The 18799-nt window shown below is 44.6% G+C and overlaps 1 protein-coding gene across 1 annotated transcript; it reads left to right on the forward strand.

The window, feature by feature from the left end:
• Nucleotides 1-18211, forward strand: znf638 (zinc finger protein 638). Its single transcript, XM_057855994.1, has 33 exons — nucleotides 1-94; nucleotides 1582-3426; nucleotides 3977-4038; nucleotides 4118-4339; nucleotides 4413-4717; nucleotides 4795-5006; nucleotides 5075-5209; nucleotides 5347-5445; nucleotides 5521-5558; nucleotides 6368-6747; nucleotides 6817-6845; nucleotides 6907-7044; nucleotides 7107-7235; nucleotides 7313-7351; nucleotides 7416-7541; nucleotides 7604-7730; nucleotides 7810-7974; nucleotides 8055-8251; nucleotides 8326-8463; nucleotides 10103-10141; nucleotides 10223-10363; nucleotides 10450-10592; nucleotides 10666-11656; nucleotides 11788-13872; nucleotides 13958-14063; nucleotides 14133-14219; nucleotides 14286-14462; nucleotides 14734-14970; nucleotides 15098-15193; nucleotides 15263-15379; nucleotides 15446-15556; nucleotides 17514-17635; nucleotides 17719-18211. Exons 2-33 carry the CDS (start codon nucleotides 1678-1680, stop codon nucleotides 17737-17739), a joined length of 8763 nt encoding a protein of 2920 aa, XP_057711977.1. The 5' UTR covers nucleotides 1-94; nucleotides 1582-1677; the 3' UTR covers nucleotides 17740-18211.
• Nucleotides 18212-18799: the final 588 nt, after the last annotated feature.

Consider the following 18799-nt stretch of genomic DNA (forward strand, 5'->3'; position numbering starts at 1 on the left):
CGTAAAAACAAGGCGTCGAACGCAACCGAAAACAAGTACTAGCAGTGCTAGCTAGCACTCAAATTTTGTTTTCCGACTTCTGTTCAAATCAAAGGTAAACACACGAAAATATTTTGTTGCGTATTTGTATAGTTGTATTGCCAAAAATGCTGTATTTTGTCGTGTGGGCACTCTTATCGTCGGAAGCTAACAGGCCAGCATTTTGCTCAACCAGCGAGCATGCTAAACTCCTTATTAGCGGCGGTAATTGTGTACTGTTTTCTGTGCCTGTTAGCCAAATACTGTATTCTGATGTTTCTTGTGTGTGATATTTTTTTTCGGGCCCAATCTTTCTGCTAAATAATACGTGTTTATAGTGCCCACTCATTCTTCATGTATTGCATCGCAGTGCATTACTACACGGACACAAACGGACTCAAAGACGATTGGAATTGGTTAAGAAATAGAGGAAATACAGCTCATTTAACGTAAGAAAATCGCCCAAATACATTTTAGAACAAAGGAAATATGTTACCGAAGCTTTTACTTAGGAACCAAAGATGCAAGTCTCTTTATTTCTGAGTTCTGCCATTACTTTGACTTGAAAGACAAATTTTGATGTATAGTTTGTGTTGTATTGTGCAATACGGTTATGAAATATGAGTGCAAATCCAAATATGGGAGCCTCAAAGTACTATACACCAGGGGTTTTCAACCCAGTCCTCAAGGCACACTGTGGGTCCTGGTTTTTGTTCCAGCCGATCCAGCAGAGACAGTTGAACCAATGAGGCTTCTGCTAAAACAAGCCACACCTGACTGCAATCAACTGATTGCACTTGTAAAACACCAGATTGGGGAAAAAGTGTTGTCATCTTGTTTGGTAAGAATGAAATCCTGCACCCACAGTGTGCCTTAGTGGAATAGGTTGGGAACCCCTGCTATACACAACAAGTTATTTTTAGAATGACGTGAAATTACATGAAACATCATCAAATAATGATTAAAAAGTGTCTTCAAATACATTTGACGGCCGGAAGATGTAAATTTCTAGCCTAAAAGAGGACAGAAACGTTCGTAAATGGTAAATATCTTGCCTAAAAGAGGACAGAAACGTTCAATATTTTGTGAAACTAAGCTCATGTTGTTTCCCAAAGAACCAATCAGAAATGCATGTTTTCTATAGGATACGTGACGGTTGCCAACCGGCTTGTGCTGATAACCACAATTTTTATTTTTGTTTCTAAATATACTTCGTCATGACTTTTCTACTGTCATTTTAATGTATTCATGTTTTGCTAAACCCTACGGGTGAGTTTGATTTCTCTCTGATACTAAGGTAGTAACGCTACATCCAAAAAGTGAAAAGATGTTGGTTGTGCTGGATACACAATGAAATCCCAATAAATCATGTTAGGATTTGTGTGTCCTTTATGCGAGTGATGCTACATGTATGAAATTTTGTTTTTGCAAAAGACAAGCAGGAATTGCCCACGAGCGTGCGACGTTACCTGGAAAAAGAAGCAGCGTTGAAAGGCGTTCCCACCGGCGAGCAGCGGTCCAGTTTGTTTCAATAACATCGCTTTGTTTTTGAACTTTTTCCAGCGTTGCGTTGACATCGAAGCATTGTACCTGTTCCCTTGCTCCAGCTAACTAGCTGGGGTTGCTGTGAGCCTGTTCCTGATTGGCCCACGGGCAACCATGTCCCACAACCCATACGACCTGTTTGCGGCTCTTAGAAGGCAGAGGACGAGAGACCCCCGTAGCTCGTTCCCTGGCGAAAGTCTTCCGGATGGCAGCGTGATTCCCACGTTGGCACCCAACTACCGTCCAAGACTCAACGCTGGTGTAGACATTTATGCTTCAGAACTAAACGATCGCGGGCAAGACTTCCTTTCCTTGGGTGCGGCACCGAGGTCTTCCCAAAACATCAACAGACGCTCTGACGTAGCCGATAGCTCCGCCAGTCACTTGTCCAACTATGGCCGAACTTCTGCTGCCGCCGCCTCGTCAAGCTATTATCAACCGTCTTCATCAGGAGGACGTTCTTTGCTCGCTGTGTCCATTGAGGAGGATCGCGACATCCGCTCCGGTCCAAGCCTACGTTACGGTAAGCCTGACATGGACCGAGCTGAAGCCTCGCAACCCAAATATACACCTGAGTCAGCCGTCGACGTCCTTGTGCAGTTTGGACTTGAAAAGGAAGACTTGGAACATCTCATCTCCTACCCCGAAGACCAGATCACCCCAGAGACCTTGCCCTTCATCTTGCGCCAAATCCGCATTCAGAAGGCTAAAAAGGCCTCTGACGGCAATCGTTCCAAACCCTCGCGTGAACCGGCCCCCGAGCGAAGCCATGCTAGTGGGGACAGTTGGAGAGGGCCTGGACTGGCACAAAAGGACACCCCGTCTCCTCTTCTCCAAACAAGTAAAGTCATAGACTATGGACATATGAGCAAATATGCTGGCAATATGGAGGAGGAGGTTCAGGGCAGGGCAAAAAGAGCTGAGGGTGACAATTTGCTGACAATGGACAATTTGGACAGAAGAGGTAGCGGTCAAGACCTGGTGCAGCAGGTTGGAAGAAGCTCTAGCTTGGCAACTTCTTCCCTGGATCGACAGATGAGTCCCAGCTCTTACTTTAGCTCTCTCCTGATGCCTACCCCTCTCGAAGGTCGCGATCCGGGTAAACCAGCGCCGGCTATTGCGCAGTCCATTTTCCCCTCTTTCTCTTTACCGAAACAGGACACGGATCTTCGAGGCATGAAACCTCAAGCCCCGAAATCCAGTGGTTTTGAACAAGTACCGGCTGTGCTTAAGCCCATCTTAAAGCCACAACCACAACAAAAGATTCTACATCGCGTCCATCCAAGCAGACCTGATCTCGTGGTCCTCGGAGGAGATTTCAGCGGCAGTGACCAGTTCCAAAATATAGCTCCAGCGGGTGATGAGAAGTCCAAGAAGCAGCAGGTGCCTTCACGGTGGGAGAATATCAAGGAAGAGCAGTCACAAAAGAAGCCGCCCTCACAGAAACCACCAGAGATCAAGAAGACGCAGGAGACCACCAAGGCTAAGCAGCAGCCGCCGAGCAAGACGCAGCCGCCGAGCAAGACGCAGCCGCCGAGCAAGACACTGCCGCCGAGCAAGCCGCAGGCCTTGTTGCAGATCCCAGTGTTTGCCCCAACGACAAGGCCGCAGTTTCACCCCGTACCGAGAACTTTAGCTATCCCCAGCCTCCTAAACTTGACACCACGTCCGTTGGGCATCCCGGGTCCGAGTTCCGGCGTCCCGGGTCCGAGTTCCGGCGTCCCGCATCCCCAAAAACCGGCGCAGGTGAAGGTCGGCACGAGTTTGCCGAAGGCAAACCTGATGCGGGACTATGCGGCAGCCACGCCAAGGGTCTTTCCACACTTGTGTTCTCTGTGTAACAAAGAGTGCGTCCATTTAAAGGTGAGTGGACATCCGCTGTCTTGTTCCGTCTCCCTACTGCTGTTCATTTCTCCCTCTTTGTCACACATACTTTGCTGCTGTGTTGTAATCTGTTGCAATTTGTTGGAGTCGGACCAGCGTTTTGTTGAGCCGTCGCCTGTCAACATTGAGGACCAATTGCATCGAAGAATCCTTTTAAACTTTTGGTTTTGGCTATGTGATCCAACATACCTTTTTTTCTAAGCCACGCCCAAGGCACGTCATATTTTATTTCTAGCCCAAGTCACAGAAAAATATCCCCTAGTCATTTTTTTACCAGTTTGCATCGACTTTTTGTTATTTTCCCGGCGTGTCGTCGAACCAAGTCTTCATGGACATTTATTCGAAATAAATCATTTCACTGGGAACCCGTGAATTTATTCGACTTGCTGGGCTACAGCAAGAAAACCAATGCTTGTGCGTCTTTGTTTATGAAACTAGAGGAATAAACCAATTCCAGTAGCAAAGCTTGTAGTGTTTGAATACTTTGAAGATACTACCCTTTTATCTAGTGTTGTGTTTTGCCTGCCAGGATTGGCTCACTCATCAGAACACCAACTTTCACCTTGAGAACTGCAAAGTCCTCCGAAAGCGGTCAGTTTTTCTTATAAAACAATTGTTTCAAAAGTTGTAGTTTGGTAAAACCTGGTCCGACGGCGATGAAACCATTTAGATATCCAGAATGGAATGGGGAGGTGGTGAATTCTTGCGACGATACGCCAAACATTGCGGCGCCCACACCAGAGTCCAAAAGTAAGGAACCTCATCGTGGATCCCGCTCATCTTCCCGCTCTGTCAGTCCCCGCCGCCGCCGCAGCTCAGAACCTCAAAAAGAGAAGAGGACGCGGAAGAGGACCCGATCACGCTCGCCTCAGAGCTCCAGACACCAACGCAGGTGCTGTCCAGTTTTCACTCTTCCCAATTCTTATTCCCTCTGGCTCGAAATTGCCATTCTCCAAATGTTCCAGGTCTCGTACTTTCTCCTCGATTTCATCCGATTCTCGTCATTCGCGTTCGAGGAGCTATGAGAGAAGCGCTTCGCGGCGAAGCCGGGAGAGACACTCGCCTTCGAGAAGAAGCGATGAAAGGCGGTCCTCCACGCGGAGGAGGTCCTCGTCGCGGAGTCGCCGCGATAGGCGCTCGTCACCCAAGAGAAGCCGCGAGAGACGGTCACCCGCCAAGAGAAGCCGTGAATCGAGCGCTACGTCGCAGAACAGTCAAAATATGTCGACCAAAGCTGACATACTTGCAAAGAAACTCATGAAAACATCAGGTGGGTCCAATCGAGTCATGACAGGTGCGAAGCAAGAAAGCATATAAATTAAAATCACCACGTTGTCTTCTGTCCAGTTGTCCAATCTCTGTCAAAGCAGACCGACTTGGAGGCGATGGTCAAAACTCTGGCTCCTGCCTTGTTGGCAGAACTAGCCAAGATGAAGTCAACCTCTTCCAAAGCAAGTGCTTCTGCAGCATCCGAAGCCTCTTCCTCCTCCTCTCCAGCCAACAAAAAGCCAGTGGATGACAAAACAACCTCTGACGAGCAGAAATTGTCCTCCGCAAAGGTTGGTGCTAGGCTTGGCGAAATGTAGTTTGTCTTAAAGTCTTGTCGTGGTCTTCTCTGCTTTTTCAGTCAGTCAAAACCTCAGTCCCAACGTTTGTGACACTGACTGGAATTTCCAAGTCTCTCACCCACAAAGACGTTGTGACTGCTGTTGAGGTGTACGGAAAAACCAAATCCGTCGTCCTGTTTCGCAGCCAATTGCAGGTAGCTTCCTTTTCTGTGTTTCTTCATCACACACTAAAAGCCATCTACAGTATTTACAAGGTGCATGAATCCCATATTCAGTGTTACCTTGACTTGGTAGTCAACACCTTGGTCACTGTTTGTGTGTGCTCGCTCAGGCCATTGTGTGTTTTGAGAGAAAGGAAGACGCAGACAAAATCCGGAAAGAAAGCAACATCATCATTAAAGGTTTAGAAGTCATTGTTCAGGAAGAAAAGGTGGGCATTTTGGCCGCGTAGTTATGATTTTTTATTTTCCTGTTGTTTCTAAATGTTTTTTTTTTTCTGCGGTAGGAGGGTGTCCCAAGTGAACAAAAGCACAATCCTCAGAAGTAAGTAGCACACTTGTGAAGGTTTATCTTTGGTGAACGGTCTTAACTAGGGATGTCCCGATCCAGGGTTTTGCACTTCCAATCCGATACCGATGTTGTTTTGCACTTCCGATCCGATACTGGCCCATACCGATACCGGCCTATCTGAGCATGTGTTAAAATTTAAAGTTATTTAGCCTCCTTACTTAGTTGTCAGACTCATTTTGAAAAGGGTTTTAGTACTCTTGATAACAACTAGCCAGCTGAATTAGGTGAGTTTGAATAACCCACAACGGTTGGTAACAAGAAACTGACCTGTTTATTCAGTGACAAACACAAAACATTATAAATAACAAACAGAAATGGCATAGTCAGTCAGTAAAACGTGCAAATAATATTGTAAACTGTCTTAAAAAAGCAAAACACACAAACAACCTCAGTGGAAAATCCCACAAACCCCCCAAGCTATTAGATGCTTTTAATGTTTCGTGCATTAGTTACAAAGCTGTAATTGGAGCAAAAGGTGGCGCTACAAAGTATTAACGCAAGGGGGCCGAATGATATTGCACGCCCCACTTTTCAGTTTTTTATTTGTTAAAAAAGTTTAAATTATCCAATAAATTTTGTTCCACTTCACGATTGTGTCCCACTTGTTGTTGATTCTTGACAAAAAAATTGAATTTCATATCTTTATGTTTGAAGCCTGAAATGTGGCGAAAGGTTGCAAGGTTCAAGGGGGCCGAATACTTTTGCAAGGCAGTGTATATCCAATCCAAATATCGGATCGGGACATCTCCAGTCTTAACATTGGAATCGCCTTGTTTTCTCAGGAAACTCCCTTCGTTGACCAAAGCTTCTAAGACACAAACATCAAAAAGTACCTCCCCCGCTCAGGTTAAAGCGAAGACTGTGACAGTGAAAAAGGTTCCTGTGAAGGCTAAATTAAGCCCCACCGGCAAAGACCATAGTGAAGCACCAAAAGCCAAATTGACCAAAGCGAACACACCAGAAGATGCTACCAGTACGAAGGTCAACACTCCAGACAAGAAGCTAGACGTGGTAGCTAAGACAACAAAAGTGGCTAAAACTTCGAAAAAAGCGGATGTAAATGTGACTGTCGCTGAAAAAGCAGTAGCGCCACAGAAAAATCCTGACCCGACAATCACCATAGGAGAGAGGATGTGCGAATTTCTGCTTCCGGACAAGATCGGTAAGTCTCAACATGTTGTCAACACATGCTGCTCATGGGTATTCAAATCCCAATTGTGTTTTGTTGCAGCGGCACTCCTTGAAGACAGAGTAGACAAGGTAAGATGACGTCAAACCTTATGACTTTCGATGAGTTGACATGTTTTTTTGATCATTACAGTATGACGGGAAGACACGGCTGTTAATCTCCAGTCTGCCTGCTGATCAGCACAGCTACTGCGTGCAAGACATTATTCAATTACTCGAGCCATTTGGTCCCTCAGCAGATAAGATCTATGTTCTTCCTCAATCAAGGATGGTAGGGAACACTGATCCATATTTGAAAAGTTGTCATGTCTAATTTGAAAACTTTTGTCTCAGGCATTCGTTGAGCTGGTTGAAAAGCAGTCAGTGCTCGCTGCCATGAATGCCTGGAAAACCACGAAACCGACTCTCAAAAACAAGAAGTTGGACGTGGGTGTCCTGAAAGACAATATCCCCATGTCTCCGGTAAATCTTTGTGACAAAATTATTCAGTACGGGCGATTTAAGGTGATTTAGATGTTAATCTGATGTTGATATTCCAGAAAAACTTCTACGTGTGGTTGATGAGGATGATGGATTATGTAAGTAAATTAGTCATTGAATGTAATCGCCGGTTCACGATTTGAACTTTGACATGATTCTCAGCTGGTGAAGGAAAGACACTCAAGAATCATCTTCATCAAAGGCATCACACTGGGCGAGACGGCCACTCTCCGTCGAGCTCTTTGGAAGATTGGCGGTGTCAAAAATTTTCTGCCGCTCCACAACAAGGCAAGTTGTTGTGTAGGAGCGCTACTTTCAGAAGTCATTGATGCTCAACCTGTTTGTTGCAGGTCTTTGTAGAATTTGAGAATGATAAATATGCTGATTGCTTGGGAGTTTGGTACACCTTTCACAATCAATGTCCGGCTTATCAGATAAGCAGGCTGAGATTGCCTAAAGTATCATCAACGCAAAGTCGTAAGTTTCTCAGGACACGCCATCATAATGTAAAATGACAAATAAAGGTGGGTACATGCACATTTACTTCTCTCCACAGCACAAACGTTTCCTGTTGAAGCCATGCCTAAAGTGGCATTTGCCGGGGCAACTGTTGAGACCGCTAAATTTGGCATCCCTGAAGGCACAATCTCCCCATTTTTCCGGACAATGAGGACAGCCCCCTATCTGTTTTCCACCAGTTCGCCGTGGTTTATAATCCCCAGTGAGAGCCGCGATCCTGCTTTTGCAAATGCCCATGTAATGTCAGGAGTAAGTAATGCAAGCCTGGTCTGCTTTTTATAGAGTTCCTGACCGTCAAAACAGAAGACAACATCAAAGAGGCCATTCAGCGTGGCGCGCCGTCAACAGTCATGTTGACAAATTTGCCTCGACACGGTTTCCGACTCGAAGATGTAGCCACGCTTGCGTGGCCGTATTTTTCTCAGAAGGACCTTCGGTCTCTGTACTACAATGTGATTGCGTTGCCGCTCCAGGGGAGGGTGAGGAGACTGCAGAGTTGCATAGTCTTTAGACTGCAAGTACTAATTCCCCCTCTTTCTCTCCTTGCCTACAGGCCTTTGTGCATTTTAGTGATTGGGTTGCGTGCGGCAACTTCGTCCGCTCCCACTTGAAGGGCCCTGAATTTAAGTTGAAGGGCCAAAAGCTCGGGGTGCACTTTGTCATGGAGCACATGACTGCTCAAAACAGCGAGGTACGCACATTTGGGAAAAGTTATACAGTGGGGAAAATAAGTGTTTAGTCAACCGCCAATTGTGCAAGTTCTCCTACTTGAAAAGATTAGAGAGGCCTGTAATTGTCAACATGGGTAAACCTTAACCATGAGAGACAGAATGTGGGAAAAAAACCTAAAAATCACATTGTTTGATTTTTAAAGAATTTATTTCCAAATTAGAGTGGAAAATAAGTATTTGGTCACCTAAAAACAAGCAAGATTTCTGGCTGTCAAAGAGTTCTAACGTCTTCTACCGAGGCTCCACTCATCTGTATTAATGGCACCTGTTTTAACTCATTATCGGTATAAAAGGCACCTGTCCACAACCTCAGTCAGTCACACTCCGAATTCCACTATGGCCAAGACCAAAGAGCTGTCGAAGGACACCAGAGACAAAATTGTAGACCTGCACCAGGCTGGGAAGACAGAATCTGCAATAGGTAAAACGGTTGGTGTAAAGAAATCAACTGTGGGAGCAATTATTAGAAAATGGAAGACATACAAGACCACTGATAATCTCCCTCAAGCTGGGGCTCCATGCAAGATCTCACCCTGTGGCTTCAAAATGATAACAAGAATGGTGAGCAAAAATCCCAGAACCACCTAGTGAATGACCTACAGAGAGCTGGGACCACAGTAACAAAGGCTACTATCAGTAACACAATGCGCCGCCAGGGACTCAAATCCTACACTGCCAAATGTGTCCCCCTGCTGAAGAAAGTACACGTCCAGGCTCGTCTGCGGTTCGCGAGAGAGCATTTGGATGATCTAGGTGAGGACTGGGAGAATGTGTTCTAGTCAGATGAAACCAAAATAGAACTTTTTGGTAGAAACACAGGTTCTCGTGTTTGGAGGAAAAAAGATTACTGAATTGCACCATACCCACTGTGAAGCATGGGGGGTGGAAACATCATGCTTTGGGGCGGTTTTTCTGCAAAGGGACCAGGACAACTGATCTGTGTAAAAGAAAGAATGAATGGGGCCATGTATCGAGAGATTTTGAGTGAAAATCTCCTTCCATCAGCAAGGGCATTGAACATGAGACATGGCTGGGTCTTTCAGCATGACAATGTTCCCAAACACACAGCCAGGGCAACAAAGGAGTGGCTTCGTAAGAAGCATTTCAAGGTCCTAGAGTGGTCTAGCCAGTCTCCAGATCTCAACCCCATAGAAAATCTGTAGAGGAAGTTGAAAGTCCGTGTTGCCCAACGACATCGCCTAAACATCACTGCTCTAGGGGAGATCTGCAGGGAGGAATGGGCCAAAATACCAGCAACAGGGTGTGAAAAGCTTGTGAAGAGTTACAGAAAACGTTTGGCCTCCGTTATTGCCAACAAAGGGTACATAACAAAGTATTGAGATGAACTTTTTGTATCGACCAAATACTTATTTTTCACCATGATTTGCAAATAAATTCTTTAAAAATCAAACTGATTTTCTGGTTTTTTTTTTTCACATTCTGTCTCTTATGGTTGAGGTTTACCCATGTTGACAATTACAGGCCTCTCTAATATTTTCAAGTGGGAGAACTTGAAGAACTAGTGGTTGACTAAATACTTATTTGCCCCACAGTATATTGGCGGCATCACTGACCATACAATGTGCCCTTTATTCGCAGGAGAACATGTACATGTCACTGATGCAGCTGAGCAATTCTGTGAGTTTATAAGGTGTACACTATGGGAGGTAGTATGCAGGAACAGCTTCAGGGATTCTGCTCTGCTTTTGTGTATTTCAGAGCATTGGTGAGGTGGAGTCCCTGGTCAAGCGCCTGCTTTGTGTGGAGACCCCACAGTTGCATCCAGGTGCCCTTCTGTCTCTTCTACAGTTTGTCTCCAGCCATGCAGAGTTTGTCAACTTCCTACCATTGGCCAACCGGGTAAGAGAACGGGGAAAATTTCCGATTGCAAATCCACATTAATGAGGGTTGTCTTCTCTGTTTTAATGATTATCTCGCCACTGCAGATATGCATCGAGATGGCCGACTCAGTGGGACTTGCACGTGTGCTGGAGAATGCCAGTCAGTTTACAACAACAACATTCCAGAAAAACCCTTACTCAAATGTGGTTTCCATTAAACCAAGTTGTAGAATTCAAAGGTTTGAGAGGTAAGGATTTTCAATAACTGAATATATTACCATCAAGTCATGACAGAATAACAGCCAGTTCCTTTGATTTCAGCATTGAAAGCCTGAACCGGCGCCTTCAGGATCCACATGTGATTACACTGGGTCCAAAGAAGGACAGTAACGTCAGCAGCATTAAGACCAGCCCAACGGCTGTGGAAAAACCGATGATGGTTCCTACACTTACTGCCGCTCCACCAGTTGACTCTAAACAACCCGAAAAGGAGCTTGTGACAGAGTCGCAGGAGGTAGCCACTCCATCAGTTGACTCTGAACAACCCAAAAAGGAGCTCGTGACAGAATCGCAGGAGGTAGCCACTCCATCAGTTGACTCTAAACAACCCACAAAAGAGCTCGTGACAGAGTCGCAGGAGGTAGTCGCTCCATCAGTTGACTCCGAACAACCCACAAGGGAGCTAGTAACTGACTCGCAGGCGGTAGTCATTACATCAGTTGACTCTGAACAACCCACAAAGGGGCTCATAACAGAGTCACAAGAGATAGCCGCTCCCTCAGTTGACTCTGAGCAACCCACAAAGTCGTGTGTGACAGAGTCGCAGGATGTAGTCTCTCCATCAGTTGACTCTAAACAACCCATTAAGGGTCTAGTGATACAGTCGCAGGAGGTAGTTGCTCCATCAGTTGAATCTGAACAACCACCAAAGGGACTCGTGACAAAGTCGCTGGAGGTAGTCGCTCCATCAGTTGACTCTGAACAACCCACAAAAGGGCTCGTGGCACAGTCACAGGAGGTTGAAATGGCGGCTGAAGAGCATTGTCAGAAAACAGAATCTTCAGTTGATGGGGAGCCCACTGCCATTCCTGAGGTTCAGGACGATAAAGACGATTTGGTGAAGGTGGAAAATGTGACACTGTCAGCTTCAACTTGTGCTGACAGTGAGACCCTTCTGCCTACGGTTGGCAGTCACGACGAGACACTCATACAGCGGAAAGAGGCTCTCCCTGTTCAAGATGAAACCCTTCTGAAAAGTGATGACACATCGGTCCCCTGTAAAGAATCCCTTGTGAAAAGTCAGGACGTATTGGTAAGTCTTTGCTTTTAGAATCTACTGAACCTCACATTTTGGCACGGAACATAGAATTGATGTGTATGGTCTGTCATTGCGACTTCTGTGTTGATGATTGGAAAATATTGAATTCTGTTGTCTCCATTCAGGTGGAAAACGAAAACGTTCCATTAAATGCTGCTCTTGGTGACCAGCAACCTTTCAACATTGATGATTTTGTCACAGTTGATGAAGTTGGTGAACAAGAGGAAAGCAGTGGTGGAGCCTCCTCTCGTTCCAAGAAACCTTCTTCCATGCGTGATTCTAAACAGAACAAAACGAGAGCCTCAAAAGAGTCTAGGAGCTCTAAGTCATCCTCTCCGGCCTCCTCAAGGACCACCAGAAGCTCATCAAGAAGGAGCCACTCTTCTGGGACTGTGTCTTTACCTGTTAGAGACTCCACTAGAGCCCAAAGTAAAGCCAAAAAATCAAAGGATTCATCCCATAGATCACAGCTGTCTCCCACTACTTGTGAAGAAGATAATTTGTTGACAATGGCTAGCGACGAAACCTTTCAGGTGTTGGATAGTGTGGGTGATGATCAGAAACCTCTTCCGGACGAGAAATTCGATGTATCGGAAGACGGCCCTACTAAGCTTAAAGAAGCTCCTAATCTGGAAAACGTCAGTCAGGTTGAAATAGAGCAGATTCCACCAGTTGATGCGCCGAAACCTGAAGAGCAAAATGACAGCCAAACAGAAATGGAGATGGCTGACTTGAAGGAATATGTAGACAAAGAGCAGATGGCAGAATCCCACTCGGCAAAACAGGACACATTTGAGGATCAACCCTCAGACAGTCAAGTCAGAGAAACCAAAGAAGACCCCTCGGAAAATGAAGACAAAGGGGAAGAAGCAGAAGCATATCAGGTGATTGATTCTGTGGAAGATCAGCCAGCTTCTACTGATATTGAGCAGAGTGTCCCAGAAGCATCAAAGAGTAAAGAGTCTTCAAAGAAGCAGGAGGACACCAATGCCAAAACTCCTGACCCTGAGAAGTACCTCGTGGTGGATTCTGTACAAGCGGACGATTCTAGCAACGCTCCCTCGTCTGGTAGAAGGCGTAGCACCCGGGGAAAGACACAAGAGAGAACTACCGAAATAGTTGTGAAGGACGAGAACCCCCCTTTCCAAGTTCTAGCCTCTGTAGAAGATGATGCGGGCGTCACCACGAGAGCTTCCAGAAAACGGGGAAGGCCATCTAAGAAAGACACAGCAAGCGAAGAAGAAAAAACAGTCTCGAGAACGAAACCTCCTTCGAGAACATCACCTGAAACTGCCAAGGAAAAAGCACCAATCAAGAAGACAGAGATTGTCGTCAAAGAGGAACCTCCCGAAGAGGTCCTGGACCACGTTAAGGTTCCGGCTACAAAACGAAAAGGAAAAAGGGGAAGACCAAAGAATGATGCAAAAAGGATGAAAATAGAAAAAAAGGACACTGCTGATGATGAAGAAGAAGCAGCTACATTTGAAGTACTGGACTCTTTGGAGGATGAGACTGGCCAGGATCTGGCATCTACCGTGGAGACACAGAGTAGTCCAAAAACGGAAGACGTCACCAAGAGGATGTCTCCCGTAAAGCTAGAGGATGAAGAGGATGCGACATATGAAGTGGTTGATTCTTTGGAAGAAGATCAGACTCTAGAAGAAGTGTGTGCCGAAGAAGTTTGTGGGTCAGAAAAGACGGGAGAACCACAAACTGAATTGGAAGTCGAAGCAACGAGATGTGAAACGGTTGACGTCAAAGAGCCTTCCCAAACGGAGACCGAAACGCAACAACAGTCCCCTCAACCTCTACCACACGCCGAGACATCCCTTGTGACCAGCGCTCTATCACTGGAACAAGTGAGTGACGAAGAAGAGAACTTCTCTGACGACGAAAAACCTGAGAAGCCAGAAAAGTCGAAAGGACGAGCCGAGAAGGAACGGAAGAAGAGCCGGCGGCGGGAGCCGAGCAAATCCAGCAGGCGTCGGTCCAGAGGAAGTGAAGGTGCGGAAGAGCGTGTCACTCCGCACCAAGAGGAGGCCAAAGACAAGCGGGCACCTGACAACACAAAGGCAACATTAGAGGGTGATGTCTCAGAGGAGGAATTCACTTTGGTCACTTTGGATGAGATTGTGTTGGAGCAGGAAGAGGCAATGGGGCAGCATCCACCCAGCGACGGAGAACAATTAGAGGACTGTTTGAACCCAGAGGTAACTGAGCAATTTGTGGAAAGACCTTGAAAAAGATGCGCAAATACATGGAAGTCATGACTGAACTGCTTGTTTCTTCTTGCAGACCCTGCTGACTTTAGATGAAACGGGTGATGATGATGAAGAGGAGGAGAAAGATGGAAGTGTTCGGACCTCCTCGTCTGTTAAACGTAAATTTAGTGACGACACAGGTATGGTAAAAAGTTGTCCTATAACTTATGGTTGGAAGGGGGACGAGGATGTGACTTTTGTTTTTTAAGGGGACAGCACAATCATGGAGACATTGGAACACATCGAAGAGAACCTCTCGATAAGCCGTGACAAGAAGCGACTCCGACCAGCTTCTGGTTAGCTTCAAGGATTGACTGGACAGTCTTTTGAATCTGTATAAACCGCGATGTGTTGTGCCACAGACAAAACGAGCCAAGACGGGACAGAAGCAGCAGTTTCATGCCACGCTCCAACAGAGGAGGAAGAAGTGGCGTCTGATGGCCAGCGTGTAGAAGATTGTACAACCTTGGTGACATTGGACCAGGTGGGACATGTTGAAGAGGACGTCTTGACATGGGACATTGAAAAGCAAAGCCATGGTAAGTCCCATGAGGGTTTTGAGAGAACGCTACCGAGCTGCAAGTAACGTTTCAAACTCTTTGATGACTTAACACTCGGCTGGCATTGACAGCGATAGACGTCCGATGCATTTGACGTTGGAGTGAAAGAACCAACCACCACGAGTGATTCATTGGAGTAATAAGTGGGATAGGTCAGAATAGGGCGCGACAGGGCAGACTTGGTGTGCTAGCAGTTTTAAATGCATTTTAATGAGTGGAAAATCTGATAGTCCTACACATTGCGGTGCAGAGGGAATTTTGACCAGTGAAGACCAAAGCAACGCAGAAGCAGAAGCCTGTCGTGACGTTAGTAAGACTCTGGAGGACAACGAGAAGCAGGGGGAAGCTTCGTCTGCTGGAGAGCACACGCAAGGTACCTCGACCAGAGCTGACCAAGACTCAACTGAAGCAGAAGTCTCATGTGATGCTCCCTCGCTGCCGAGTATCCACCCAAAAGAAAATGCATCCGCTGAACTGCACGTGGAAGGTATATCATGTAAATTAGAGGATTATATATTCTGTACTTTATTCACGTTTTACGAAACGTCCTAACTTCGGAGCAAATCTAAGCTGTTACAATACATGCGACACGTTTCCTTTTCCGTCTGCATTAGAGGACACCACATCTTTGGTGACCCTGGATCAGGTGGGACACGTCGAAGAAGACCTCCTGAGGCACGTCATCGAGCCGCAACGCCAACCAGATCACGGTGAGTGTCATGTCGCGATCATTCGGTCAAGTGATGGCGAATCGGAATAAACTGCGACATGTCGTGCAGAGGAGACCTCGACCAGGGTGGACCAGAAAAAGACAGAAGACGCTCCTCTGGAGGACATGGAGGAAGCTTCGTGTGCTGGACAGCGCTCGCCAACTTCTCTGCAACAACTGGATGAAGGTAAGGAAATTAGGAAACGTGGCATGTTTCTGTTAGCCTTGAGTGACCGATCATGTTGTCCTGCAGATGAACACGTGGGAGAGCCTGTTTCACCAGCAGCGAAACGATCCCGTTCCGAGTCTCCGTTTCGCCCTGGTGCTACTGTCCTCCCGCCATTTAAACCCAACAACCCCCTTGGTACAAAAAGCACATTCGATATGTTTACTCGGTGTTTATCTTTCTACGGAGCCCCTAAAGGGACATTGACAGAAATAAATTAAAGCAATCTGGTGCGCACTATCAAACAAATGTTGCAATTGGCTAACTTTCATAGCAAAAGTCTGCTAGCTTCATTGTTGTATAATGCTAATGTTTACAACATTTGGCTAACTTTCATAGCAAAATTCCGCTAGCTTCAATGCTATATACTGCTAATGTTTACAAAAATTGGCTAACTTTCATAGTAAAAGTCTGCTATCTTAAATGCTATATAACGCTAATATTGACAATAATTGGCTAACTTGCTTAGCAAAGCTCCGCTACCTTAACGTTGTATAATGCTAATGTTTACAACAATTGGCTAACTTTCATAGCAAAAGTCCGCTAGCTTAAATGCTATATAACGCTAATGTTAACAACAATTGGCTAACTTGCGCAGCAAACGTTCGTCAGCTTAAATGCTAGAAAATGATAATATTTAGAACTGTTGGCGAACTTGCATAGCAAAAGTCAGCTGGCTTAAATAAATGCTATATAATGCTAATATTTACAACAATTGGCTAACTTTCATAGCAAAAGCCCGCTAGCTTAAATGTTATATAATGCTAATGTTGACAATAATTGACTAACTTGCATAGCAAAAGTCCACTAGTTTAAATGCTATGTAATGCCTAAGTTGACAACAATTGGCTAACAAGTATAGCAAAAGTCTGCTACCATAATGCTAATGTTTACAACAATTGGCTAACGTTCATAGCAAAGGTCCGCTAGCTTAAATGCTATATAACGCTAATGTTAACAACAATTGACTGACTTGCACAGCAAAAGTCCGCTAGCTTAAATGCTATAAAATGATAATATTTGGCTAACTTGCACAGCAAAAGTTCGTCAGCTTAAATGCTAGAAAATGATAATATTTAGAACTGTTGGCGAACTTGCATAGCAAAAGTCAGCTAGCTTAAAAAAATGATATATAATGCTAACATTTACGACAATTGGCTAACTTTCATAGCAAAAGCCCGCTAGCTTAAATGCTATATAATGCTAATGTTGACGATAATTGACTAACTTGCATAGCAAAAGTCCACGAGCTTAAATGCTATGTAATGCCTAAGTTGACAACAATTGGCTAACAAGTATAGCAAAAGTCTGCTACCATAATGCTAATGTTTACAACAATTGGCTAACGTTCATAGCAAAGGTCCGCTAGCTTAAATGCTATATAACGCGAATGTGTACAACAATAAGCTAACTTGCACAGCAAAAGTTCGCTAGCTTAAATGCTGTAAAATGATCATATTTACAACTGTTGGCGAACTTGCATAGCAAAAGTCAGCTTGCTTAAATAAATGCTATATAATGCTAATGTTTACAACAATTGGCTAACTTTCATCGCAAAAGCCCGCTAGCTTAAAAAAATGCTATATAATGCTAATGTTCACAACAATTGGCTAATTTTCATAGCAAAAGTCCGCTAGCTGAAATGCTATGTAAAGCCTAAGTTGACAACATTTGGCTAACATGTAAAGCAAAAGTCCGCAACCTTAATGCCATATAATGCTAATGTTTACAACAATTGACTAACTTTCATAGCAAAAGTCTACATGCTTAAATGTTATATAATGCTAATGTTTACAACAATTGGATAACTTTCATAGCAAAAGTCCGCTAGCTTAAATGCTATGTAATGCTAATGTTGACAACAATTGGCTAACTTGCTTAGCAAAAGTCCTTAAATAAATGCTATATAATGCTAATGTTGACAACAATTGGCTAACTTGCTTAGCAAAAGTCCTTAAATAAATGCTATATAATGCTAATGTTTACCAGATTGTTTCTGGTGTGAACCAGATTGCTTCAATTTATTTTATTTCTGTCGATGTCTGAAGCTCTGTATCCTTCTCACCAATCGGTATCCTTTTTTGTCATTGTGCAGGTACCGAGTTTGTTGTCCCAAAATTGGGTTTTTTCTGCAATCTCTGTTCCATCTTTTACCTGAAAGAGAGTACGGCCAAAGAGAACCACTGCAGCAGCAGGAAGCACTATAACAACTTGAAGGTTCGTTGCTGAAAAAGCGCCTTTTTACGTGCCTTATTTCTTTGAGAGTCTGACCTGAAATGTCACCGGCTTCCTTTTTACAGAAACATTACAGCAACCGTTAAAAGGATTCAAGCGCATCCACTTTGGACTGAGATGATTTCCCTAGCAATGTTTAGTCATTTTTAAACGGACCAGGGTTCTTTTTCCTCAGATAGTCCGGATCTCGGTCCGCTTTAAGCGCACCCTGCTTCGCTTGTGAATGCAAGCGAATCAGGGTGTGCTTATTATGTCCACGCTCCCTCTTCTCGCAGGAGGGTGGTATTTCCTCTTCTAAATTTATCCTATCAATGAGTGCGACTTTCGTCCACTTGACTCTACTCTGAAAGTTCGGTTGCCGCAGTGTGAACGCTGAACCTTTTCAACAAATCATTTGCAAGTGTTGTTGCTCTCCAACCGGACCCTGGTCCTCTTGGTGTAATGTGAAAGTGCCCTCAAATGTTTCAAGGTTTCTTCAGACATATTGTTTTTTGTGGATACATTTTAGGATGGACGGATGTAGTGGTGTATTAAATGGTTAACAAAGTAAAATCATTTTTCTGTACTTGCTTTCTGTGTATTTTTTTAAGAGCCAACTATACACTGATCCCTCACTTATCGCTTTTAATTATTGAAAAATCACAAATCTTAGCTGCCTCTTAAATTCCTAACCATAAAAAGGGACAAATTCTGCAGCAGGATGGTGCTCCATCGCATACTTCAAAGTTCCTCAAGGCAAAGAAGATTAAGATCCTCCAGGATTGGTCAGCCCAGTCACCAGACATGAACAGGATGAAAGAGGAAGCATGGAAGACGAAACCCAAGAATGTCGGTGAACTCTGGGAGGCATGCAAGACTGCTTTCTTTGATGTTCCTGAAGACTTCATCAATAAATTGTACGAATTCTTGCCGAAGCCCATGGAAGTCATACAAAATATTAAATTTGGATCTCACAGCACCACTACTTAATTCACTTATGTAACATTTTTGCATTTGAAGTACATTTTTGGTTAAATTTTCACACTACTTTCAGTAGGCGACAAAACTTTTGCCTTGCCAAAATTTGACCTCTATTTCTTCATTAAATTATAAATCTTTTTTTCAGTGAAATATGTTTTTGTACATTCAACATCATTTGGGAGGGTC

The sequence above is a fragment of the Corythoichthys intestinalis genome, chromosome 13 (genome assembly GCF_030265065.1).
Source record: "Corythoichthys intestinalis isolate RoL2023-P3 chromosome 13, ASM3026506v1, whole genome shotgun sequence".
In the NCBI taxonomy this organism is placed as follows: Eukaryota; Metazoa; Chordata; class Actinopteri; order Syngnathiformes; family Syngnathidae; genus Corythoichthys; species Corythoichthys intestinalis.